Raw genomic sequence first — 26,519 nt, forward strand, 5'->3', positions numbered from 1 at the left:
GACCTTTATTTTCTGAACCAAAAGGAAGAATCCCTCCTGAGATGTTATTGTACCCCCATTCCTGCTCCGAGCTGAGACATCTCCTTTTGACCATTGCCCTGGCTGCAGTTCTTCCTCCTGCCCCCAAAGATTATTCTCACAGCCCATTACAGTTTACCTACCCACAGAAAATCTTGATAAATATAGCAGTACAGCCAGTCGTGTACAATCACATTCCATGATCGAAAGTATGTCGAGAATGATGTGGAATTCCACCAGTCCTAGGCAAGGAGAATGAAATAAAGAGCATGAAAAACATAGAAATGCCAGGCTTGAAACGGGAACATCACTGTATTTTGGCAAGGAAAGAGACAATCCACCTTAGCTTGTCTGTGTACAGGTAGTCCTTGAGTACCTGTACACAAGGGGCGTGCATAAGTGCACCAGCGTGCCTACCATCCCTGTTCTAATATTCCTTTTTACTTACTCTTTTCATGTAATCAAATTATGTTTATACTTTTACCTGTTATCTTATATATCCTTGACAAATAAATTTATGATTATGAGTTAAAAGGGCAATCGGGATTAGGATTTCCATCACTAAGTCAGTGGAGAAACCAGTGGGAAATTGCAACTCCCAAACAGGCAGGTAAGTGGCTACTGTCAGGTGTGGGAGAGCAAGGAGATGCACAGGGTGTTAGGGAAGGGGTGAGATCAAGGATAGGGGAGGGTCAAGGGGGGCATGAAAAGTTAGATTTCAGCCATTGAGAAGACATGAATGAACCACCATGTGGGGTCTTGCAAAGTCTTTCAGAACATGTTATTTGATCTCTCTTATAGTCCCTAAACATACATGTTTCTACAGGCAATATTCATTTAGTGACCACAATTGGGAGCAGCAACAAAGTTGTTAAGCGGTCATTAAGTGAAACAGTTATGATATTTGCCTAATTTATTTATTGCCAAATTTACATGGCTGCCTATCTCACCTAAAGTGACTCCGGTGCCATATGATAAAAGCAAAAATTAAAATATTTTACAAGCCCATTAAAACAATTAGTATGGAAAAAACAATGCTTGCAATCTTAGTTCTACTTTGTTTTGCTTTACAGACCTGCAGAGGTTGTAAATGTGAGATTTGATTATAACTTTACTTTATCATCAAGTTGTAACTGCACCCAGTTGCTAAATGAGCGACCACCTGTATTTATTACTTTGATTACAATTAATCAGATACTTCAATGTCAGCTTCTTCAGTACAGTTGTTTTAGCAAGTTGAAATTTGCTTCTCTTTCAGAGCCATAACCTCTCAGAACTCTGTGCGAAGTTTTTCAAACTGTTCTTCATGGCCTTCCAGACTCCCCATATCTTTCTTGCAAACTCCGCCACCCCTTGTTATCACCTTGTAGAAAGAACGGTCTGCAAAGCGCAGGATCTCAGCAAATATGTTTTGCCAGCAGTCCAGCAAGATATAGGCGATCAAGAATAGCAAAGTTGTCCCTGAATGAGAGAGGTAAAGAAATACATCAGTTCTTCCCAGAGATTAAAAACTCAATTATTGTTACAAATTGAAGACAGACAATTGCAACTCATATTAGACTTTTAGGTTAGTATCCTAGTGGAATATCTATTGAGATTCTTAATCATCCAGGTCATGGTTGGTCCAAGCAAAGCTGCCTTTTGCAATTAACTAATAGTGGTTTGTCAGTGCTGATGGTGCTGAAGTGGTGCAACAGATGTTTTGGGATTGCACCCATGGTACCTATTATTATGAGCACTCTCTTTGCTTTCTTTGGCTACAATTGTTCTGTTTACATATCTTTATATTTTGTGATTTTTCTGCACTTTTTTTCTCTTTACTTCTGCTGTTTCCAGGTACTACAATGTCTACTATCCAGACTTTTTTGTTGAAGGAGCCAATCTGGGTCAGTCACTGGGACCAGAGGTTTTGTCTTCTGAGCTTTCGGACTCTAGCCTAGGCTGGAGAGAAGTTCCCTGAAAATGGGCTCCAGAACGAGTCCGAAAGCTCAGGAGACAAAACTTCTGGTCCTGGTAAGTGACCCAAATTGGATCCTTCAACATTATCCTGGGACACATATATTCGCCTTCATTCGTGAATTTTGTCTTATCGATAATTGTTAACATAAACTGTTATGTGGGAGGTGCTTGTTTATTTTAATTCTAAAGTGTCAGTGCAGATTAATCTCTTCATTTTCTACTATTTGTCTATTTGGTGCTCTTATCAGTTCCTGCTTGCAGGCAAGTGTTATTATTATTATTACCTTTTAATCCACCTTTTGAATATATAAGTCAAGATGGAAAACATACACAATATTCAGCCTTCTACTTTCTTCGCAACAATCCTGTGATGTGGATTGGGATGAGAGGAACTGACCGGCTGCCTTTCATGCTTCTTAAGGCAGGCCTAAAACTCACTATAAACTGGTTAGAAGGCCAGCAGTTTTACCATTATACCCAACTGGTCTTGTTCCCAACATGTGTGCAGAGTATCCGGAGGCAGGCAGCCAGCCAGCCAGCGTAGTTTGAACTGAGGCATCACTCCGCTCCATAATTCAGTAAACACCTATGAGTGATTTTAGCTGGGCACAGAGGGAAGATGGCTTCACATTTTTACAAGGAAAGAGGATTGGTTTAATATAAATCATTCTTTTTCAGAGGCAGATAATAGGCTACAGTCAAATAATCAAAGGATCTGAAATGCAGATGCACTGCTAAAATTATATATTTATAATTATCCCCCCCACAAAAACCTAAAGCAATATATTTACAATTCTGTGATCAGAATAGATGAATTGCACAATCGCTTTATATATATATATATAATATATATATATTATGAAAATACTATGGGAAGTCCTACCTCCCCGGAACAAAATTTTCTACAGAATATTAAAAGAGGCAGAATAGAATATTTCCCCTAAAGGAGAAATATTCTCCTTAATAAATGCAGAAAGCATCCCCCAGTCTTTCTGCTATAGGAAAACACCCTCAAGCAGAAGCCTGAAGAGGCTAGGCCAGTGACGGCTAACCTTTTTGTTGTCATGTGCCGAAAGCTCTCTCTCTTGTGCACCTGCATCCATAATGCAATGCGCACGCGAACCCCTGTGCCCTGACCACCTGCGTATGTGTGCGCGACCCCCCTGCGCTCTCCCCATACCCTATTTTGAGCCTAGTAGGCCTCCCTGCAGCCTCCTGGGAGCAAAAATGGGCCATGGGGAGGTCTCACTGTCCCCGATGCCCCATTTTGGGCCTCATGTCAGCCCCAGCGCACCTGGCGGCTTGGGGCTGCCACTCCAGCGGTGAAAGGTGACACCAGGGCAGTTCCACTGGGGCAGTTCTAGTGGGGACCAGAAGACTCTGAGGCAGTGCTACACCCACTGCGCCCTATGCTTGTGGACCTCAGCTCCATTGCAGACACCGACTGGGTTCTGGCTAGGCCGGGCCTGGCCACCACTGCTGCCGCCGCGGATGTCAATTGGCTAGGGGCTGGCCCGTGGGAACGTTTAAATGGTGACAGGGAGCACTGGGCAGCTAACCCTGACTTCATTTCACTCTATTGCACTCAGTGATGGTCAGTTTGTGCCGGAGCGAAGAAGATAAATATACTACGACTCAGGACTGAGTTTTGTGGAGTTTTCTTTTCTTGACTACCAGAACCTGACAGGAACTCAGAGCTACCTTTGTCAGCATGGCTGAGGGAATACAGCCGGGTCTGGAGGCTGCAGGCTCGGCAGAGTCCATGGACCCAGTGGAGCCTGCCATCCTGGAGGTCCTGCCAGTTCCATCAGTGGGCCCTTCCCTGGATGTTCGACCCAAGGAATGGCCAATATCAAAAAAAAACCTAGCAGGCCAGGAGATGTTGGAGGCTTCTCAGGATATGTTGCCTATTAGGCCTCCCTGCAACCCCCTGAGAGCAAAAATGGGGTGTGGGGGGGCGCTCCGCTCCCCCCACCCCATGTTGGGCCTAGTAGGCCTCCCTGCACTAATAACCCATATTGCAATGCACGTTCGACTCCCCCCGCCCACCCACACCTGTGGACGTGCTCACTGCGCCTGCCTGCATGTGTCCTGCATGCACCCCACCCCCCCGCACATGCGCACCAGAGACTCAAAAATCAGCTGGCCGGTGGGAGGCGCGCACACAGGCACGATGGAGCTGAGCTTGGGCAACGGCTCACGTACCCGCAGAGAGAGCTCCGCATGCCACCTGTGACTTGTGTGCCATAGGTTCGCCAGCATGGGGCTAGGCTTTGTGAATGGATATTTTGTATCCATTCATAAAGCCAGTCCTTCTATTCATAAACAAAGGAAAGTAAATAGCTCCAAATAAGCAGCACAATAGGCAAGGAGCCGAAACTGACAAGATTGCCTCAAACGAACAAATCACCTGGGTATTGCATTTCCCCTTCTGCCTATAGAACCAGTCATGACCCCTACATGACGCCATAGGAATCTGGCAACAGCCATTAAGATAATCCCTACTCATGGTCACTCATGCCCTAGTCACTTCCTGTCTTGACTATTGCAACACGCTCTACATGGTGGTGCCCTTGAAGAGCATCCGGAAGCTCCAGCTGGTGCAAAATGCAGCAGCCTGCATGGCTTTATGCAGACCTCGGTGTGCACATGTATTACCTCTCCTGCGGGAGCTGCATTGGTTGCTGATTTGCTTCCGGGTGCAATTCAAGGTGCTGGTTGTCACATTTAAAGCCCTTCATGGCTTGGGACCAGATTATCTGAGGGACTGTCTCTTACCGGTCACATCTACCCAACCCACCATAGCGGAGAAGCAAGGAATGTTGCGGGTCCCATTCCCTAACCTAGGGAGATACACCTTGTATGACCCAGAAGAAGGGCCTTCTCGGTGGTGGCTCTCTCTTTCTGTAACATCATTTCCTCAGAGATTAGAATGGCCCCCACTCTAACACTCTTCCGGAAGAAACTGGTTCTTCCAGTGGGCCCGGGGAACACAGAGCAAGGATGGAGCCCATTAAATGGCTCGTGTGATGTGTTGTCGCTGGGGTGGGGGGTTATTTTATTTTATTGCATTATTTTATTATATGATTATTCTCATTTATTAGTTTTATTATTTTATATATGAGGTTTTTACATTCCTGTAGGCCGCCTTGAGTTGCCATGTGCGAATAGGCAGCAATATAAATTTCCTAAAATAAATAAAATTAAATTAAAATATTTAAGGGCATGAACAGGCATCTCAATCAGAAAGCCCCCCCAAATTGTATAAAAGCCTATCTACTCTCAACCAAAATTTGTCAGCCACATCATAGACATGCTGCTGTTACTGTTGTTTCTGGCTACCAAATAAATGCAGACCTCCTTTCCAACTGCAGCTGCCTTCAGTTCATTTCTCCTGCATCTTTCTCCCAGCTTGGAATAAGAACCAGACCAGATTTTACTTCCCACAATGCAAAACATATCTTTGCAACCAGGACTACAAATTTCCATTTAGAAGTAAAAGTAACATTTTTGGCAAGTAGAATTTTATGAGCAGCACCATATTCTCCAGCTTTATTTCATGTATACAGGATTTTTGCATACCCCTTATTCAGGGGTGAAATCCAAATTTTTTCCCTACCGGTTCTGTGGGCGTGGCTTGGTGGGTGTGGCAGGGGAAAGATATTGCAAAATCTCCATTGCCTCCCCACTCTGGAGGAAGGATATTGCAAAATCTCTATTCCCACCCCACTCTGGGGCCAGCCAGAGGTGGTATTTGCTAGTTCTCTGAACTACTCAACATTTCCGCTACCGGTTCTCCAGAACCTGTTAGAACCTGCTGGATTTCATCCAGGACAATGTTCAAATGGCCATAGAGCACAGCAGTTGGAGAATAATTCAGGCAAAAGATGTGGATGTTACATATAGTCCAAAATCATATATATATTGGGCTGTAAAATGAGGTAACTAATTATTTATTAAATTTATATACTGCTTATCTTGCTACTCAAAGCAATTCTGGGTGGCTTACAATGTATCACTTAGCTGCTACAGATAGTCCTCGACTTATGATCATAATTGAGCCCAAAATTTTGGTTGCTGAGACAATTAAGTGAGTTTTGCCCCATTTTATGACTTTTCCTGCCAGTTGTTAAGTGAATCCCTGCAGTTGTTAAGTTAGTAACCTAGTGGTTAAGTGAATCTGGATTCCCTATTGATTTTGCTGGTCAGAAGGACACAAAAGGTGATCAAATGACCCCGGAACACTACAACCATAATAAATACATGTCAGTATTTATGGCATGTAGTTTGATCACTTGAGCATGAGGATGCTGCAACAGTCATACCGTATTTTTCGGAGTATAAGACACACCTTTTCCCCCCAAAAAAGAGGGTGAAAATCTGGGTGTGTCTTATACTCCGAATGTAGCCCCGCCCAGCTTCTCAAACGGAGGTTTCAGAGGCTGAAAAAAGCATCAGAAACGAAGCTTCAGAAACGAAGCCCCCAAACAGAGCTTCAGAAGCTTTTTTTCTGAAGCTCTGTTTCGGAGGCTTTCAGAGGCAGGAAGAAGTTTTTTCTGAAACAGAGTTTCAGAAATTTCAGAGGCAGGAAAAAAAAGCAAAAAAAAAAAAAAAGCAAGGCACAGACCTCACAACCAAGGAACCTGTTGCTAAAATTCACCTCTGGGAACAGCTGATTGGGGGTATTCCGGGAGGCCGATCCACCTGCCAATCAGCTTTTTTCTTATTTTCCTCCTCAAAAACTAAGGTGCGTCTTATACTCCGGTGCATCTTATACTCTGAGAAATATGGTAAGTGTGAAAAACATTTATAAGTCACTTTTTTCAGTGCTGTTATAACTAAATAAATGGTTGTACGTTGAGATCTACCTGTAGTACGTCTCTCTTCACTTTTTCTAAAATGTTACAAATCAGCCCGATCGCATAATCCTATTACAGGAATATGAAATCATAATTGTTTCCACATACCGGGTACAACTGAATCAAAGATGTAGAGCAGCAGGATTTTGATGGTGAAGGGCTGCTTATGCATGTTGCTGAAGTTAGGGATGAAGTAGTATTTCAGAAGGAAATTCATAAAATATACACTCGCCAGAAACTGTGGGACAAAGAGAAAGTACTTTACCTTAGTGATCTACTGACATCTCAGTATTCTGGCAAGGCATGCTGGTTGCCAGCTCTCGGCTATAACTAAGAACAACCTTCTTCTGGTCTATGATCTCAGAAGCTGGATTTGGCTGCCATTTTAATACAATCCTACAATGCCCAAATGCTGTCCTCCAACACCGGTCCCTCTTCTGTTTAGTTTTAGTCAATCTGTCATAGATTTCTGCACCACTCACTTCCTGAGTGGCTCTAAGTTCCATCCCCCTTTTTTCTTTTGTTTTCCTGTGTGAGATATTTGAAACTATGTACGTTGTGTCTAAAGTTTTAAATTGAACATCTCTTAGGAAAGTGAACTTTTTTGCATCAAAGATGACTCAGGACAAATATTATAATTCATTCACTCAAGGCTAGAGAACTCTGGGAAATTTAAATGGTGGTCTTTGGTCACTCAGGGCTTCTTAAATAATTATTGCTACAGTATTTACTACCTTGGCCAGCTAAGACCCCTTAGGGTTTCCAGATCAGCTCAGTCTCAAGGGAAAATCCAATCGTCTCCAAGCTCATTTCTAATCCATAGACAGATCAGATAAAACCAACCAGCCAACGGAAACTTAATGTGTTTCTCTCACCTCAACCAGTTTTTGGATGACATAACTCCAGCGGATGTATGGATCTCTATAAGGAAAGAAGCAGGGATGGAGTTGAGATATGAGAAGAGAGTTTTCCCTTTTCTCGGGTTATACCATTGCTCTGGGGGCATTGGCCGTAGACCCAAAAGCCTGTTTTGCCCACCCTTTTTCTGATAGAGCTGAGAAACCGGGGGAGGGTGTGCAAAAACACAAGGATGATATGCAAGGAATTACCTTGGATAGCTCTTTCTGTAGATCAAAGTAGGGCAGAAGAGAAAATACAAGTAGGTTGAGAATTCAGGAGGGCTTATCTTCCCTGGAGTGGGGGGAAAGAAGCAAAGGAACAGTTGGAAGTACACAGGGACAAGTACAGAGATAGCAATTTGTATTATACACTGAAGAAATAGTTGTCCTGGAGGACACATGGTACTCAAGTGCAGGCATCTTCTCTCTCCATGCCGTTTCAGCAGGAAGAATGCAGAGCTTTATGTATATGTGATGATAGCAGCAGCAATAGTACTCTTGTATACCACTTCACAGTTCTTTACAGCTCTCTCTAAGTGGTTTACAGAGTCAGCATATTGCCCCCAACAATCCTGGTCCTCATTTTATTGACCTTAGAAGGATGGAAGGTCAAGTCTGAGCTGGTAAGACTCGAACTTCTAGCATTCAGCAGAATTAGCCTGCAGTGCTGCATTCTCACCACTCCGCTACCATGGCTCTGCTGATTAAGATACTTCTTATGTACAAAAAATAGCTGCAAAACCCGCTATAGTTAAAGTGTGATACAGGATGTAGAATACAGCTTTGTGAAAACCTGTCTCCATTGGTATACAAAAGCAACAAACAAGGAACATTTCTATTCCGCGTGTTCACAAAGATATGCATAAGAAAAAATGGAATCAATAATATCTTACACTACATGTCAGATTTTTTTTTAATTTTTGAGTTGCTTTGTATTCTGATAAGAAAGATCAATAAATAGATCAATAAATAGATCAATAAATAAATCACCCATGTTCTGCAGCTCTTCATGCAAAACAAAGTCTGGCAAATAGGAGAAATTGTAATTTGATGAGGGATATGGAAAAATAATTCTTGATCCTTTTCTTTGCAGCCATATAAGCTTTCTCATTATTTTGTTATACTTAAAATCTACTACCGTACCGTACGTAGCATGTGGAAGCCAATGGTTGCATGACTATTTTATGCTACAACTAAGATGCTGCATCGGTGGAAAATCAGTTTGGGGACTCTGGGGGCGACTTATAGCCATCATAATAATCACTAAGAGCCTCTTAGTCAAACTTAGTCAAACTCACCAACTTGGTCCCTGGCATGGAGAAGAGGCGGCATCGATTCTCGCAGAAATGAGTAGCTTTTCATCAGGAACCGGATCTATGCCAGAGAGGGAAATGAGCAAGGAAACAGTGTGAAGTTGAGTCATGTTGTAGATATCCTTGCAGAGGACTTTAGTATTCAGCTATGCCACCTACCTGCCCTTTGGTATCATTCTTGTGGATATTCAAAGAAAGGAATTGCACCCATTAGCTCAGCAGGATGGGGTAATCCAAGAAGTCTCAAATGTTCCCATGGTGGATCCCATGGATCCCATAGTGCTCCAGACTGTCTGTCTAGACTTTTCAGACAGAAATGGCCCCTGCTTACTCACTTGGCTAACTGTCAGCTATACTGCCTGCTGATCTTTCTGCTCAACTTCTTGCTTGGATGAAATCTGCTTATCTTCCAGCTTGCAAGAAGAACATATATTTGAGGCCATGGCAAGTGCTACTGTAAGCATTTATATATGACATATACATGACGATGGCTGCTAAGGACCATAACTTCTGCCACAAAATTTTTAAAAATGTACTGTATATCTTCTTCAGGGCAATGTATAGTGAAGTATATATCTTTAACCTGGCCTTCCCTTAATGACTCTATTTGGGGTTTGTCCAGATCATTTAGAGGACACCAGATAGGAGAAAGCTGCCTTAAACCTGGAGTGAGGTTGGCATTTCTTCTCTGTACAATGGCAAATATATGGCCTGTGTATGGAACTATACATTTATGAATACAGGGGGCCTGTCTAGCACTTGCTGCTATCTATACTTTCCACACTGAGATATCCTGGGGCAACCAGGATTCCTTCATAAATCCAACCTCACTTCAAAGTTCAACCTTAGCTTCCCCCATTTCTGTCTAAAAACACCTTTCCCCTATACCCATTTTCTTTGTGCTGCCCCAGTGCCATACCTGCTCATAGATGACAATTTTACGGGAGGCAATTCCCAAGTTACAATAGACAGCAATATAGACGGGGAAGAAGCCCAGCACTGCAGCATGGCAGAGCAGCACCAGCAACACCAAGGTGACCGTCAAGAGGTTGGGGAACCTGGTCATCTTCAAGCAGCCTGACCATATTTGCAGGGCCTGGTAGGGCACAAATAAGGTGTAGAGGAACATGCAGAGCCAGGCCAAGAGTGCTGTGGGCAGCTGTCGAAAGCCAATGATAAAGAGCTCGAAATCCAGAACAAGACTGTGGAAGACAAAGAAGAAAAAGAGCTCTAAGGATGCTCCCCAAAAGATAAGGATGTTTCAAATTAAATAAGCAATTTCTCTGGGGCAGCTCCAATATTCAGTAGCATAACTGCTGAAAAGTGAAGGGGATGGGTCCTGCTATTTTGAGAAGGTAAACTCAAGAAAGTTCCCATGAACTCTTCAAAATAGTCAGAACAAAGTTAGAATGAAGGAAAACCCACCACCAACTGAAAAAATTACAATCCGTCCCCCTCATTTTGTCCATAATCTTGTTTTGTTTCATAATCTTTGTTTCATAACCTTAATAATTTCAACTATTGCTCATCCTTAAATATTGGGCCCACAAAAATGTCCCCAGCACAATTTAAATGGGTCAGGAATAGAGGACTGCGAGGTATTTGAGGGGTCTGTCATATTAGAAACATTACTCAACATTCCTGTCAGAATTATTTTATTTATTTATTTGTTTGTTTGTTTGTTTAGACTTATATGCCACCCTTTCTCTGCAAGGACTCAGGGCGGCTCACAACAATAAAACAGAAAAATAAAACAAAAACTCCGGGTTAAAAGTTACACATAAAATTGCTAAAATCAATTACAATCCATTTTAAAATGGATTAGAATAATGTCTAATCGTTTTTTGGTACATCTCCCTGAGCTTTCTACTCTGCTGGTCTACAGCTCATGTGGAGTTTAAGTTATTGTATAAGACATTTATTTATCCCACGTAAATCTTCCGTTTTGAAAATTCAAGGCAAACACCTGGAATTTTCTCCTAATCTTATCCCCAGTGAAAGCTGAGAGGTTGATCAACTGACCCAAAGCGACTCAATTAGCTCCCTCGCTGTGAAAGTGAACTTGGTGCTCTGTCTTCTAGTGGACTTCTTCCTTGACCTGCTTCATGCTTGTTGGAATATATGTTAGAATTGGAATGTATTACTTAATTATTTAATTAATTAGCCAGTAGATGGCAGTGTTTAGTTAGCATCTATGGTCATAATCCATGGTTCCTTTATGTTCTGAGGAGAGTTTCCTGCAACAGTTGTGACAGTTGAAATTATTAACCAGCAAGGCCCATAGTGACTATACACTGTACACTTTATTTGACCTGTATGGCTACATAACCATCCTCTGCTACCAATCTGTATGGCAATATAATAATTCTCTGCTACCATTTCTACAGAGTAAATCAGAATTTCTAACAATGGTTCAGCTTCAACAGAACTGCTGATGATTTCATGGTCATTTCCTTCTCCTTCTTTTCCTTTGATGAATTATTTTATTCGTAAGGCTTCCCAATTAAAAAATGGCCCATGGCAGCATACAACATTAAAAACAGATAAACATTACAATGAGCAGAATGGGCAAAAGGCTGGAATAATGCCAGAACCAGATTTTTCGTAGGCAGATGGAGACTGGCTCAAAGACTTCATGTTTTTCCATGAATGAAGGCAAAAATACGTATCCCAGGATAATGTTGGGGGATTCTATCGGGGTCAATCACTCGGACCAGAGGTTTGATCTTCCAAGTTTCAGGCTTCTGCTGGAGCCCATCCACAGGGAACTTCTCTCTCACCAGAATGTTTGTTTGTTTCTTTTTCAGGTCTTTCAAGGTGTGTTGCTTCGTTGGACTGAGCACATTGTATGGTTTGTGTGCGATCAGCATTGCCAATACTTTTTGCCTGATGGCATGTTTTTCTGGCTCTTCTATCTCTGATCTGTTGAATATAGAGTCTAATGCTGCTATAAATTCTCTTAGAGTGGCATCTCGCTCACATTCTGGTGAGAGAGAAGTTCCCTGAGGATGGGCTCCAGCACGAGTCTGAAAGCTCATGGTGACCGACCCGGATTGGATCTTTATTTTTTTCTTTCCTACGGCCACTGGATCTGGATTGCAAAAATCCATCTGAGATATAGGTGACACAGAGAAATATTTGTATCTCTCTCAGGGGTGACATTTAAAATTTTTCTCTACTGGTTCGGTGGGCGTGACCTAGTGGGCATGGCTTGGTGGTTATGTGACTGGGTGGGTGTGGCTTGGTCATGTGACTGGGCGGGCAGGTGTGGCCAACTCAATGTTACTCCCACCCTGTCACATGAACACCCGCCCCCAGGCACACCTGCCCGGGTTTTGTGGCTCCTAGTGTTTTCTGTGGGAAATGGGTCATGTGACTGGGTGGGCATTGCCAACTTGATTGATCTCACCCTTAGGAAATTTCTCCTTAGTCCGACTCACAATAAAATAGCACTGTTCCAATATTTAGAATAGAATAGAATAACAGAATTGGAAATGACCTTGGAGGTCTTCTAGTCCAACCCCTTTCTTAGGCAGGAAACCCTGCACCACTTCAGACAAATGGTTACCTAACCTCTTCTTAAAAACTTCCAGTGTTGGAGCATTTACAACTTCTGGAGGCACGTTGTTCCACTGATTAATTGTTCTGTCAAGAAATTTGAGGGGCTCCTACAAAAATGAGGGAGTCAATCTATTTTTCAAAGTACCAAAAGGCAGAACAAGAAACAATGGATGGAAACTAACCAAAGAGAGAAGCAACCTAGGAGTAAGGAGAAATTTCCTAAGGGTGGGACCAATCAACCAATGGAATAGCTTGCCATCACTAAAGGCTTTCAAAAAGAGTGACGGAAGTGCACCCCAAAAGGACAGTGCCAGGAACCACTAAAACAATGCAGAAAACATAAAACAGCTATTCCCCCTTTTTAAAAAAGTCAACCCCAAAGCAAACACAGTAGCTGAGAGGGAAACTAAGAGCAGCTGCTCAGGCTAATTGAAAGCCTGGGTGTGCTGCCAAAAGCTATCCAACCAGGGGTGAAATGCTTCCGGTTCGGACCGGATCACCTGATCCGGTAGTGATGGTGACGGGTCGTTCGGAGAACTGGTAGCAAAAATCCCTGCCCCCCCCCCATGCCCAGCTGAGCAGCAGAGGCTCATCAGAGGCTTTTTTTTTTCTTTTAAAAGCATTTTTTCTACAACCTCTTCCGACAAAAAAATGCTTTTAAAAGTAAAAAAAAAAGGCCTTTGATGATCGCGTGGCTCAGCTGGGATCGTTAGAGGCTTTTCAAAGCATTTTTTTCTGCAACCTCTTGGCCGAAGAGGTGGTAAAAAAAATGCTTTGAAAAGTCTCTGACGATCCCAGCTGAGTTGCCTGATCGGCAGAGGCTTTTCAAAGCATTAGAAAAAATGCTTTGAAAAGTTAAAAAAAAAAAAGTTGGCCATGCCCCCCCCCTCCAAGCCATGCCCACAGAACCAGTAGTAACAAATTTTACATTTCATCCCTGCATCCAACTCTATTATTCTATGTTCTCTATGTTCTAAATTGGGTGCTTCACAGCAGAAGCAATGCAGCTGGCTGGACCACACATGCATTAGATTCACGGCCTGTATGATCAAACTGCATCATTGTCCACTCCTGTATCTTTTCCCCCAGGAAGAAACAAGAAGTAGCCAACACTGCAGCACCTATAAAAGGTCTTGGGAAACTCCAGGGAGGATCACAGAAGTGTTACTTAATACTCTTTATAATGAAAATGTTTGTAATATTGTCCTCCTTCCTGAAGGGAAGAGGTTAATCCCATTCCTAGATGGGAGATTGATGGGTTTCTCTGCCCTAATCCTATCAATTTTCTGTTGTTTATTGACTTGATTCAGCATGTATCGGCTGCATTCCAGCTACAACTGTTGAGCTATTAACTGAAGTGAGAGAGAGAGAGAGAAAAAAAAAACCTCTCTTGCACTTTATTTTTAACTGGTTCTCTGAACTGCCTAAGCAATTTACTAACGGTTCGAGTGAACCGGTGAGAACTGGCTGAATTTCACCTGTGATCTCTCTCTGCCTCCATCACATGGTCGTTTGGACTTTTGCATATCCCAGAAGGAGGGTAGAAGAAGTGAACTGCACAAGTAAACTACTAGCATAGAGAAGAGTGTTTGGATGCCTAGCAAAGGGGACACCAAAGGAGGCACTCCGCACTTAGGCTAAGTCTCTAGGCAGGCATAGGAGGGTCCCAAGTGTTACTGCTCAACAGGAGCACAAAGGCAAGGAGAAGAACAAATTGCATTTTCTTTTTAGCTAGCAGATGAACAGTGACAAGTGGGAGGAGATGCAGCTGGATCAAGTTCCCTGCAGGGGCCCAAGGACTCGGCAGGGGTCCAAGGTTGTTAAACTTTGGATGGAATCTAAGTTCACAGATTAGGTAAATATGTTTTTAGGATTATTACTGTGTCCGTTAGCACAAAATAAATAGCATCATATCCCCAGAACTAGCATACATCAGAGGACAGGCCTTCTACCCCATCCCCTCTCCTGAATCATACCGTCCTTCATCGATGGAATCCACAATGATTTGTTTGAGGACAAAGATACAGAGCATGGCCACAAATATGTGATGGATTGTGCGGAAATGTTCCACCTCCAGCAACGTGCTGTAAAAGAGAGACAAGTTGCCAGCAAGTAAGTTGTTGGGAGACATGGGCAGATGGAGATCATTGGACAAGACCTGGGAAAATCTGGGAAAAGATTTTCATTTGGTCTTCTGTGCAAAAACTTGTAGTTTCACTTTTACGGAAGTAATAACATTCAAGTGGCTGAGGGGAAAATGTTCCATCTCTTATGATATACAGGTAGTCCTCAACATACGACCGCAATTGAGCCCTTGGACCAGTGGTGGAATCTGAACTGGTTTGCTACCACTTTGCTGGCTCCACATGCGTGCTTTGCACCAAGCACGCACTTGCACTGCGCACCAAATGTGTACTGCGTGCACGCATGTGCAGTACACACCAGAAGGAGGCTTGGGAAGGTAAGTAGAACAGCGAGGGGGGGAGGAATCAGCTGTGGTGCGCGAGCTTGGGAACCTTTTAAAAAACTTTTTAAAAGCATTTTTTACTACCGGTTCTCCAGTAGTATACTCATAGTCATAGTCATAGTCATAGTCATACTCATACTCATACTCTCCCGGCACCTGCCAAAGAGTCTCAGCATTGTGTTGCTATGGAGCATGCTCAGTCCTTATTGGGTTTTCCAACTCTTGTTCTTCATCAACAGTGGAGTATCAGTTGGAACCTGAGGCCTTTGGAGCCTGAGGCCTTAGAGATCTGGCTACTTTGCACATTGTCCCTCTATCTAAGTCTTATCATATCATGGCCACGCATACTTACTCAAACAAGGACCGTTGAGGGACAAAGATTTTCTTCTTCAGTAGCTGACCCTTCTCTCTGCAAGATAAGATTTCAAAGCAGGTAATATTTAATATATCTCTCAAAACCCTTCCCATCTCTGAGAAGTGGGGTAAAGGTGAGAGTCCCTGAGGATTTTACTCCACAGTCATTGATGACTATAGGAGGCGGTGCTCATCTCTGTTTCAAGGCCATTGAACCAGCACTGTCTGCTGACTCCATTTTCCCATCCCTCTTCTAAAATCAATTGCGAGAAACCTCTTCCACCTGCTTTGCTTCTTTGCTGGGACAACGCTCAATTGCTGGGGTCTGGAATGAGCTGCTTCTTCCAAGGTCTTGTCCAAGAGATCACTCAGCTGATTGTGTACCTGTTCTAGTACCTTCGCCTTCATTACCTACCAGCAAAACAGAGGGAATTTAATGATGCCCAGGCCTATCATAGATAGATTCCTAGAATGCATTTAGGTGATGCACACTGTCAGGGAATTGAACATCACAGATGATGTCCAAATGGCGTCAGACATGCTGACAGGAACTTGCAGTTTTATATAAACAAATATATTTACAGTAGGAACATCATGAGGTAAATTGCACACAGCACACAGCAACTAATCACGCCTTAGACTGCCTCGTGCAGTGGCCAGCTCTCCTCAACCAATTAGCTGTGTGTTCTTACTCATTGTCCAATTGCTTCCATTCTTTGATCTATTACAGAAGCTCCCTTGCCCAGAAAGCCTAATAAACATACAGGACCTAATACTCTATGGCAAGGATAGAGACCATGTGACCGTGGAGACATAGAATTGACCATTTTCATCATTCTTTTTTTTTATTTAAAAAGTTTTACAAATACATTGTCTCCCCAATTTCCCCCCCGACCCTCCCTGACCCTACCTAACCCTCCCCTCCCCCCATGACTTCCTCAAAATATAATCCAAATCAAAATCACATTTTATAAAACTTGAACCCCTCCACCCCCTGTATATTATTCAAATCTTCATAAAATTCAATTATTCTATCCCTATATAATACATTCAGTTAAAAGCTATCTGATATGTCCTAGTTTGATATTTATTCTGCACATAATCTATCCACTTTTTCCACTCCCATACATAAGTCTCTTGAGTCCGATCTTTTAGATATGAGATCTTCGCCATTTCTGCAAAACTGGCCATCTTCATAATCCATTCTTCAATAGTAGGCATAACATCATTTTTCCAATATTGACCTATCAATAATCTCGCTGCTGTCACCATATACAATATCAACTTTGTTTCATCCAATGTGAAACCCTTAACTATACCCAATATAAACAATTGTGGAGAAAACTGTAGTTTTTTCTTCAAAACATTTTGCATAACCCACCAAATTTTTATCCAAAAAGCCTACACTTTCTTGCAGGTCCACCATATATGATAATATGTGGCATCTAAACAATCACATCTCCAACATTTTGGTTGAACATTAGGATACATGCAAGACATTGACCATTTTCATCATTCTTGATAATTCATCATTTAGGGAGAATATTTGTTTCTCTAGTCCACCTGCTTTTATTATTACCTATTATAATATCTATTATTACCTCCAGGTGTCTCTTCCATTGGATGTGGGCAGTGATTTTCTCCAGGTGTTCAACTTCTCCTAGAGAATTAGAAACAGGTTCACTTTAAAAGCATGATTTGACATTGGGCGAATGGAGGAAGTCAGTTCATTGCTGGGATTAGACAGAAATCTTCCCATTGTACAGAGTTTTTTCTTCTAAATTACTACTCCAAATTTCAAGCATTAGTTTCTCCATTCTTCGCATACTTTTGTAGCCTTTTTTAAAAAGCAGATTTCCACACTATAGTAACTTCTTTTAAATAGCAGATCTGGAAGTCTGTGTTTATCCTACAAGTCTATTTTGCTTAATTACCAAGTAAAGCAGCACAAAACATTATATCATTTTAGTAGGAAGGAATATTGCCAGTACCTCTAACAAATATTTGAGTGTAGTACAGGTAGTCCTCAATTTACAACCATTCATTTAGTGACCGTTTGAAGTTACAATGGGACTGAAAAAAGTGACCTATGACCATTTTTCACATTTACAACCATTGCAGCATCCCCATGGGCACGGGATTAAAATTTGGACATTTAGCAACTGGCATGTATTTGACAGTGTACCAGGGTCATTAGATCCTCTTTTTGCGACCATCTGACAAGCAAAGTCAATGGGGAAGACAGATTCACTTAACAACAGTGTTACGGTCTTGTGATGAAAATTTCCAAATGTTTTCTTTGTAACTAGTTAACTAGGATGTTAATTTTTCCCTTCAGCTAAATGCTTGCATTGTTTTGTCTTTGAAAGATGAACTTTAGCATTTTCGGACAAATATTAAAGGCACCCCTTTTTTTCATGCAAAACTCTTGATCTTTTTTTTTTTTGTCATTATTTTCCATATTATTTCGTACTGATGTGTGGCTCAACCATTATCGGATGTTTGCCTCTCTGTCCCACTTCATAGGTTGCTGTCAGGCCCAAAACCAAGAATGCCATGTAGAGATTCTTCCCAGCTGAGTGCTTCATTATTTCAGACCTATAGGCAGAATTTTGCCAAAGCCTGGACTCTACTATCTGCATCTGCAATATACTATTAGGGAAGGGCTGTCTTCAGCCTCTTTCTCTCACATATAATGTCTGGACTGAACTGTCTCCTTACCCCTTTGTGAATGCACCCCTTCCTTCCTGGGAATCCAGCTCCCTACTACATTCCATCACATCTGGAAATGATTAAAGACTGCATCTGCCATCCTTTCTGTAGAACCCTTTGGTATAACTTCCCCCTATTTTCTTCTTCCTTTAGTGCACATTCGATCATCTCCTGTTCCAGAATCCCTACAATTACTTTGTAAATAAGGAGAACGCTCTGTATTAAGGAGAATACATAGAACATACACTATACCTTTAACTACAAGTTCTGCAGTCTTTTAGGAGGCATTCAGAATGGCAGGAGCTTCTTGGGGTTGAATTGCAAAGCATTTGGGAGACACTATGTATCTTTCCAGTAAAGTAATATAAGGCTTTTTGCTGTGGTTCCCAAAATGCTAATCTCTGCATAGTACTACCTAATTCCAAGACCTAATTGAAAATCCCCAGATAATTTATCCACATTAAGGATATCCCCCCATTTGTGCAACAAAATATATCATCCATTCCCCTTAAATGCCTCCTTACCATTGAGTAATTGTGTTTCCTCTTCTCCTCTGGTCTGCTCCTGAGAGCTTCTTTGCCTCATGCCTCCAGTGTTCATTTCCCTTGGGTCCATGATGGTTCTGAAAGTAGAGTTTCTTAGGTTACTTTCACCCTCTAGCCCAGCAGTCAGATAACTAATTCACCATAGGAAGAAATAAAGTCTCTGGAGTTAGAAGTTTGCAGTTCCTTAATGCACCAATGATTTAACTGGTATCAGGTAGTGATAGCAAAGATAAAGGCCTGACCTCCCTATCCTGATTATCAAGTTATACATTTTCAACTGAACTTTGCTTAGAGAAGAGTTGTAATGAAGCAAGGTTTCCAAGATCTTCCATTATTCACACCGTTTTATTTTCTGAATCAAATTAGAAATATTTATTTTTACAGCTGAAACAATTCCATCTGAGAGTCAGTGAAAAGGAGTTATTTATTTCCCAGGTTCTATGATTTGAGAATATGTCAAGGATATATTTTCTTGGCTGAAGTCACACTCTGTAATTCAACTGGATTTTCCCCAGTTGTTTAGTCACAAGGCCAGAATGTTCTCTAATAATAATATTGGGGACAGAGGTAGAACCCCCAACAGTTGAAATATGAGACAAAGTAAGGAAGCTACCTCAGTCAGCAGATGCTGTGCGTGGCTGGGTTAAGATGCAATAGGAGATGCTGGCTATTCACTGGTGCTGAGGAAAGAGAGTTTTTAAAATAAACAAACAAATAATTGCTTGGTGGGACCACATAGTAATAGATAATAGCAATAGCAATTGCACTTAGACTTCCATACCACTCCATAGTGCTTTACAGCCCTCTCTAAGTGGTTTACAGAGTCAGCATATTGCCCCCAACAATCTGGATCCTCATTTTACCACCTCAGAAGGATGGAAGGCAGAGTCAACCTTGAGCCGTTGAAGATCAAACTCCTGGCAGTGGGCAGAATTAGCCTGAAATATTGCATTCTAACCACTGTGCCACCAGAGTTCTAATAAGGAGTCAAAATGCCCTATGGAAATACCATGAAGAGCATGGATGAAGATCACTACAAATACGTGAGAATCTTTCAAGCTAAAAACATCAAGCACAATGAAGTCGAGAAGAATGTTAGAAATGAATACATCATGAGAGTGAAGATTTTAAAGTCCAAACTCAGAAGAAGAAATACCACCAAGGCAATTAATACCTGGAGAATTCCAGTCATTAGATACAGAGCTGGGCCATACACAGCTACAACAGTGGACTGCACTCAAGCAGAACGAAAAGCCCTGAATTGGGAGACCAGACAAAATAGAAAAAATGATTTATGCCCTTCTACTTACCAAGCACGGGCGAGTGTGGAATGTTGCAAGTACACCAGATAGTTGAAGAATAAAAAAGGGCATTGGAAGAATGCCTGAAGGACAGTGAAAAAGATGCACTGAAGCTAGTATACCAGGAAGGCTAACTAAGTCTAGGAAAGACCAAACGGGCCTACAAAAAAATTAAATGAAGAATAGAAAAAGGTCATTGCAAGGCAAAGTATTACATGGCCAATACAAGAAAAGCAAAATACAGGCTGATAACAACAAGACTTGGCAATGGCTAAAAGCTGGAAAGTTGTAGAAAGAGACAGGATAATTCTGGCTGCACAACCAAATCTTAAGAACAAAAAACATACAAAGCCAGAATTGAGAAGACAGCAACAGCAAGCAAATGCCGCCTCTTAAAAGAAGCTGAAGAGAATGGATCACCTTGTGAGCTACAAGAAGCTCTCACAGATTGACAACAAACAACGGCATAAGAAAATAGCAACAATAATACAGTGGAATATCACTAGAAATATCATTTGTCTGCAAACAAAAACTGTTCAGAGCACAAAATAGACAAAATAATAGAAAAAGAAGAAGTAAAGTGCTCTAGAATTCAAATTCATTGTTGTATATGTCAGGGGAAAACCAAATCATGAGCATAGCGGTAGTGGCGGGGAGCTCTGCCCACCTGCCCGGATGCTTCTGCATATTTATTTATTTATTTATTTTGTCGAGTACACATATTAGATAATATATATAAGTATAAGCTTGAAATGAATACATAAAATGAGTACAATTAAAGGGAACATTAGGACAGGAACAGTAGGCATGCTGGTGCTCTTATACACCCCCCTTAAGAAATAAAGGGAGACTAGTATAGATCTAGTTCAAGCTATTTAGTTCTCATCAGCTAGCCATACCCTTACTTGGATTCGAACTTGGGTTGCCTGCATGTTACGCAATTGTATTAACCTCTGAGACAGAAGTTCTCCTTGCGCGCAGAATATGTTGTGCACGAGCGAGCGCCCAGGAACAAACCAGAAGCGACGGGTTTTGAAACCCGGCCCTGATTCAGAGGTTTATAAGAATTTGAAGCATAACAGTCATAAAATCTTTGCTATAAGGCACTTACATCACATTGCAATGAAGGTCAATCAGACAAGCAGTCAAAATGGATGGCTTGAGGCCAATTGCCCGATTCAGTGTCCAGCATTTCATTATATGCCATAAAACTGGAAAGCACATGACTTTCAGGATTCTGCCAACTAGTCATAACAACAGGGGCAGTTTTCCATTCCTTTAACCTCAATGTTACAACATGGTTATTTTTACATGTATTTTAAGCGCATACTTCCTCTTTACCCACAACATCTTGCCAGCTAAGCAATTGCCAGTGTTGCAAAGCACAATTTTGACATACTTAAAGGTCACAATTTCAGCACACAGAACAATACTGATTTTATTTCAGGCCCTTCAGACCTTAATATACACGATAGTGCAGGTAAATAGGCTTTATTAAAAAACAAAGGTGTACATTAATTTTTTTCTTCTTACAGATACTACCAATAGATGGCAGTATTTCAAATTTGGAACTATGGCATATACTCTATGTTCTTTTGTTCTAAGTAGAGTTTCCTGTTTCCTGTTAAAGTTAAGCAGTAAAGCACATAAACAGTAAAGCATGCATGCAGCAGCATCAACAGTCTGGTCATAGCCAGCTATAGCAAATAAAAGCAAGAAACAGCAACAGAAAGAAGACTGCAACAGAAGAAAATGGCCAGTAGCACAGCGGCAATAAAGATTTTATTTGTGAATCTGACAAACCAGAACTAACAATCCTGAAAATTCAAGATGAAGATGCTGCTAACAAGAGAAGCTACATGGAACTGTATAAATGAAGCTAGGCCAGAACAAAATCCTTCAGATGAGTGGATAGAGAAAGCTCAGAGCACAGTCTCTCTTAGCATAGGAGATGATCAAATCATACATATATGTGAAACTGCTAAAGGAATGTGGGAAGGATTACAAAAGGTGCACGAAAGAGCTAATTTCAGCAATAAACTATTTGAGTGCAAAGCTATACCAAACCAAACTGATGAAATGCCAGGCTATGCAGGATTACATAATCAGACCTTGGAAATGATTGAACACTTGAGAGGTGTAGGAGAAGAAATAGAAGATTTTCATGTCGCATTTTATTTTATCATGTCACGTTTCATTTTAAGTCCTGACATAATAAAGAAATTAACCGAGAATGACTGCAAGTGGAATAAAAATTAGTCCATATGATAAAATAATGATATGCACCAGCTATATAAAAGGAAAGGTGATAAGAAAAGCCTTTCCAAAGCAGAGTAACAGCAGAGCTAAAAAACCTCTGGACTTAATTCATTCAGAACTTTGTGGTTCAATGAAAACATTGACTCCAGGAAAGAAGAAGTATTTTCTCACTTTTATAGATGATTATTCCAGGTATATTACACAATATCTCTTACACAACAAAAGTGCGGTACCAGAGAAAGTAAGCTACAAATTAGGCAAAATGCCAAGTGTCTTGTACACAGACAACGAAACTGAATATACAGGTGACAACACACAGGCAATTCTCAGAAAGCATGGCATAATAATTCAAAGTCCTGTACCATTCAACCCAGAACAAAACAGGTTTGTAGAAAGAAAGAATCATACTTTGTGAGACTGTAAGAACTATGTTGTTTGATGCAGATATGCCAACCACATGGGGGTGGGGGGGGAGGCCAATATGACCACATACTATCTCCAAAATCAACTACCAGGAAAATCCACTGAGAAAAACTCCACATGAACTGTGGAATGGAAAAAAACCCAAATTTAAGCCATCTAAAATTTTTTTTGAACCAAAGCCTAAGTGCACACCCCAAAAGAAAAGCATACAAAATGGGATGCTTGTGCAAAGGAAGGTGTACTTGTGGGGCAGGGGTGGGTTCCACTTACCTTTACTACCAGTTCGCAAGAAGCTTCTGCGCATGCACAGATTGTCAGTGATGACATCGGGGTGGGGTGGGGGTGAAGGCTCCCACCGCCATTACTTTTTTTTTTTTAAGGTTTTTATTAAGTTACATAGTTATACAATTCAACAATTTTAATTTAAGCTGCGGCTTTTTCATATACACAAGTTTATATACATGGTGTCTCTTAAATTACTTGATTAATTTAATATTACACTCTCTCTCCTTTTACTTTTTGCGTTTACTTTCCATCCACTTATACCACATTTCCCACACCGTGTAAAATTCTGAATTCTCTTTCTCGTTTATCGCATAGGTTAATTTACACATCTCTGCGTCCCACCGCCATTAGTATCAGTTCACAAGAATCGGACCAAACCGGGAGCAACCCACCACTGTTGTGGGGTACAGTGAATCTCAAAAGGGACACAAACAAGGTACCCATCAGTAGAAGTATAATTACTGATGACATCTCAGTGTGTTCAACATTTCATGAAGTAACACAAATGCTTCAAACTGAGGAAAATTCTACTTCAGTGTCACATGAACGTAAGAAACAAAATGAAACAGAAATAGAAATTAATGCAGAAACTAGGCCACAAGAAGTTTCAATCAGGAGATCCACCAGAAGCAATAAAGGCATCCCAGCCAAACTCCTCTCCTATGTCGCTTGCATAGTTGAATGTTGCATAGAAATACATTCCAATAATGAATTCCAACATCCCCACTCAACCACTAATTATATTAGCCCCATTTTGAATCTTAGTTCTGCAAATCTGTTTCTTATGCTTCTTCTTGTCCTCCCCACACCCCGCTTCTTCTTGTCATCCAGTCTGTCTGCAGAGCTGCTGCTGTTGCTGTGGCTCTCCAAAGGGCTGGCACTGAGCAACTGGGGCTTTGGCTCTGGCTCTAGCTGGGCTGGGGGACTAGGGCAGCGGCTGCAGCCTCTTTTGGATTCTCCTTCCTGTCTCTGGGTTTTAGTGCTACACGAGCAACATAGGAGAGACGTTTGGCTGGGATGCCTTTATTGCTTCTGGTGGATTTGGTGATTGAAACCTCTTGTAGTCTGGTTTCTTCTTTTATAACCCTTGGATAGTGATTCTCAGTTAATTTATTTGTTATGTCAGGACTTCAGTGCTCAAGTCGTCTGTGCTAAGTGTGAATGCAGTTTGAATGTTTTTCCTCCTTGGCAGTATTAGCTACCGGATTGCAGTTCAGTTGGTACAGTTCATCTGTAATTTTAGCCCTTGCAAGTAAGGTTTAAAAGCAAATTATGTTGCAATGCAGACCAGCCTTTTTTAACTGTACTGGCACAGGATGATTGAACTTGGAGTAGGTTGTGGACAACAATCTGGACTTTATCTTCTTTCTGTTCAGTTAGATTAAGAACAATGTTTCTATCCATTGGCAAGAAGATGATAATCACATAAATTCATGGACGCAAAACCTAGATTATCAACTGAGGAGTATAATGAGAAAAGTTTCAAAAGAAAAATGGGGTTCAGTGATTTATTACTTAAGTGAGAACATTAGTAAATCAATAAAGAAGCATGGGGCAAAGCAATTGCATTTTGTTGTGAAAGAATTGCACAAGTGAGTAAATTTCAGAACTGGCACTCAGATTAACTAAGTGAACCTGGTGCAAAAGGGAAAATTCTGAGCTCAGGGAATTTATTCTCACCAGCAGAACTGAATGGAGCTCATAGTTCTTCCTATATAAAAATCTACTAATAAACACCGTGTTTCTTGCATTTGGTAGTGGTAGTAGAAGATGATGATGGTGAGTTTACCAGGGAATCCTGATTTATCTCCTGTCCTTTTCTGAGTTTTATACATTATAATAAACTCTGGTTATATCTTTATGGTTGTGTTAAAGATAACTCTATGTCCCTTCTATTTTCTATTTTCAAGTCCTGCTCTAAAATGGCTCACTCACTCTAGGCCAAGGCTGTCAAATTCACGGCCTGTGGGCTGGATGTGTTATGCGCTGGCCATGCCCATGCCTGGCAAAGGGGGAAAAAGTCACAATACATTACATGACACCGCCATTATGACGTGAGTTTGACACCACTGCTCTAGGCAAAGTTCTCTCTCTCTCTCTCTCTCTCTCTCTCTCTCTCACCCACTCCCTCCCCCACCCTCCCTCCCTCCCTCCACCTATCATCTATCTAATGTAGATACGTGCCCAGCTCAATTCTTGTGACTCTGGCAGCTCATTGTACTACACATAAAAACAGGAAATCATTAAACATTACAGTATAAAGATACCATGATCACTGCTATTCAAAGCCACCAAGAGACCTAGGAGCAGGGGTGAAATGCTCCCGGTTCACACCGGATTGCCCGATCTGGTAGCGATTGTGGCAGGTGGTTCAGAGAACCGGTAGCAAAAATCCCTGCCCCCCCTCATGCCCAGCTGAGCCGCATGATCATCAGAAGTTTTTTTTTTAATTTTTAAAAGCATTTTTTCTACAACCTTTTCGGCGGAAAAAATGCTTTTAAAAGTAAAAAAAAAAAAAAGCCTCTGATGATTGTGCGGCTCAGCTGGGATCGTTGAAGAAAAAATGCTTTTAAAAGCCTCTGACAATCCCAGCTGAGTTGCCTGATCGTCAGAGGCTTTTAAAAGCATTTTATTTTACAACCTCTTGGGCCAAAGAGGTTGTAGAGAAAGTGGTTTTAAAAGTTTTTTTTAAAAAAAGTTGGCCACGCCCACAGAACCGGTAGTAACAAATTTTACATTTCACCACTGCCAGATTGCACTCAAGAAGTGCAATCACAATCAAGTCTCAGTACTGTAACCTGGCCTGAAATCTGACTGAAAAGATCTAGATAAGGTCTGGGGAACTTTGAAGCTGTAGGCCTAGGTACAACTCAACATTCTCCCCCCAGATCGAAAGATTTGAGGTCAGAGAGGAATTCTCAAGGTCTGTGGAATCGAGCAACTGTTTCTTAAGGAAAGAGGACTCAAAGCAGGTAGAATCATCTCCTCCTTCAAAGAAGCGTTCACAGCTCAGGATCCAACCACATATCATTTCCTAGGAAGCCTTGTGCGTGTCATTTCCTTGGCTATAATGTAGAAGTAGATTGAATTTATTCCTGAATGGTTTTTCAACTTCCTAGTCTACAGATTTGCAATTCCCCGGATGTCTCCACATACTAACCTGATCTGATCCAGCTTAGTTTCCCAGTTCTGACAAGGCCATCCAGGACTGTCACCATCTTCCATCTCCTCCACCAAATGCAGGCGTGAGAGCAGCGTTGCTCAGTTTTTCTTTTGCTCTTTGTTTATAGAGGCTACAGGTTTGTGTTCATTATGTTAAAAGTTAACTTAATTTTGTCTGTGGTGATTTCCATGCTACAGATAAAGAAAGTAATGGTGATCTGGAAAGAGAGAACTTCAACCCTGGCTACTACAAACAGGAAAGGAGGAATCTCAAGGTATAGGCATTTTATTCCAGTTATTCTCAGTATTAGGTGTCCAGATATTGTTCTGTCATTTCCAGCCAAAATGAGCAATTGTCAGTGGTGATGGCAGCCATCAGGTGATTCATGATTGGAAGCCACA

The 26,519-nt window shown here is 41.5% G+C and overlaps 1 protein-coding gene across 1 annotated transcript in view; it reads right to left on the reverse strand.

The window, feature by feature from the left end:
• The window catches only part of LOC117659869 (sterol O-acyltransferase 2-like), a 42,165-nt gene extending 15,980 nt beyond the window's left edge, over positions 1-26,185 (reverse strand). Inside the window, exons 1-13 of the mRNA XM_087886738.1 lie at positions 26,116-26,185; positions 18,667-18,764; positions 17,032-17,090; positions 15,714-15,841; positions 15,429-15,485; positions 14,586-14,693; positions 9,968-10,250; positions 9,034-9,109; positions 7,946-8,027; positions 7,712-7,757; positions 6,945-7,074; positions 1,382-1,479; positions 162-260 (exon numbers count right to left, since the gene is read on the reverse strand). Of these exons, the coding sequence (XP_087742864.1) occupies positions 162-260; positions 1,382-1,479; positions 6,945-7,074; positions 7,712-7,757; positions 7,946-8,027; positions 9,034-9,109; positions 9,968-10,250; positions 14,586-14,693; positions 15,429-15,485; positions 15,714-15,841; positions 17,032-17,090; positions 18,667-18,764; positions 26,116-26,180 (1,329 nt within the window). The 5' untranslated portion in view covers positions 26,181-26,185. The remainder of the gene's footprint in view (positions 1-161; positions 261-1,381; positions 1,480-6,944; positions 7,075-7,711; positions 7,758-7,945; positions 8,028-9,033; positions 9,110-9,967; positions 10,251-14,585; positions 14,694-15,428; positions 15,486-15,713; positions 15,842-17,031; positions 17,091-18,666; positions 18,765-26,115) is intronic.
• Positions 26,186-26,519: the final 334 nt, after the last annotated feature.

This window comes from Pantherophis guttatus, chromosome 2 (assembly GCF_059756535.1).
Source record: "Pantherophis guttatus breed Tessera chromosome 2, ASM5975653v1, whole genome shotgun sequence".
NCBI lineage: Eukaryota > Metazoa > Chordata > Lepidosauria > Squamata > Colubridae > Pantherophis > Pantherophis guttatus.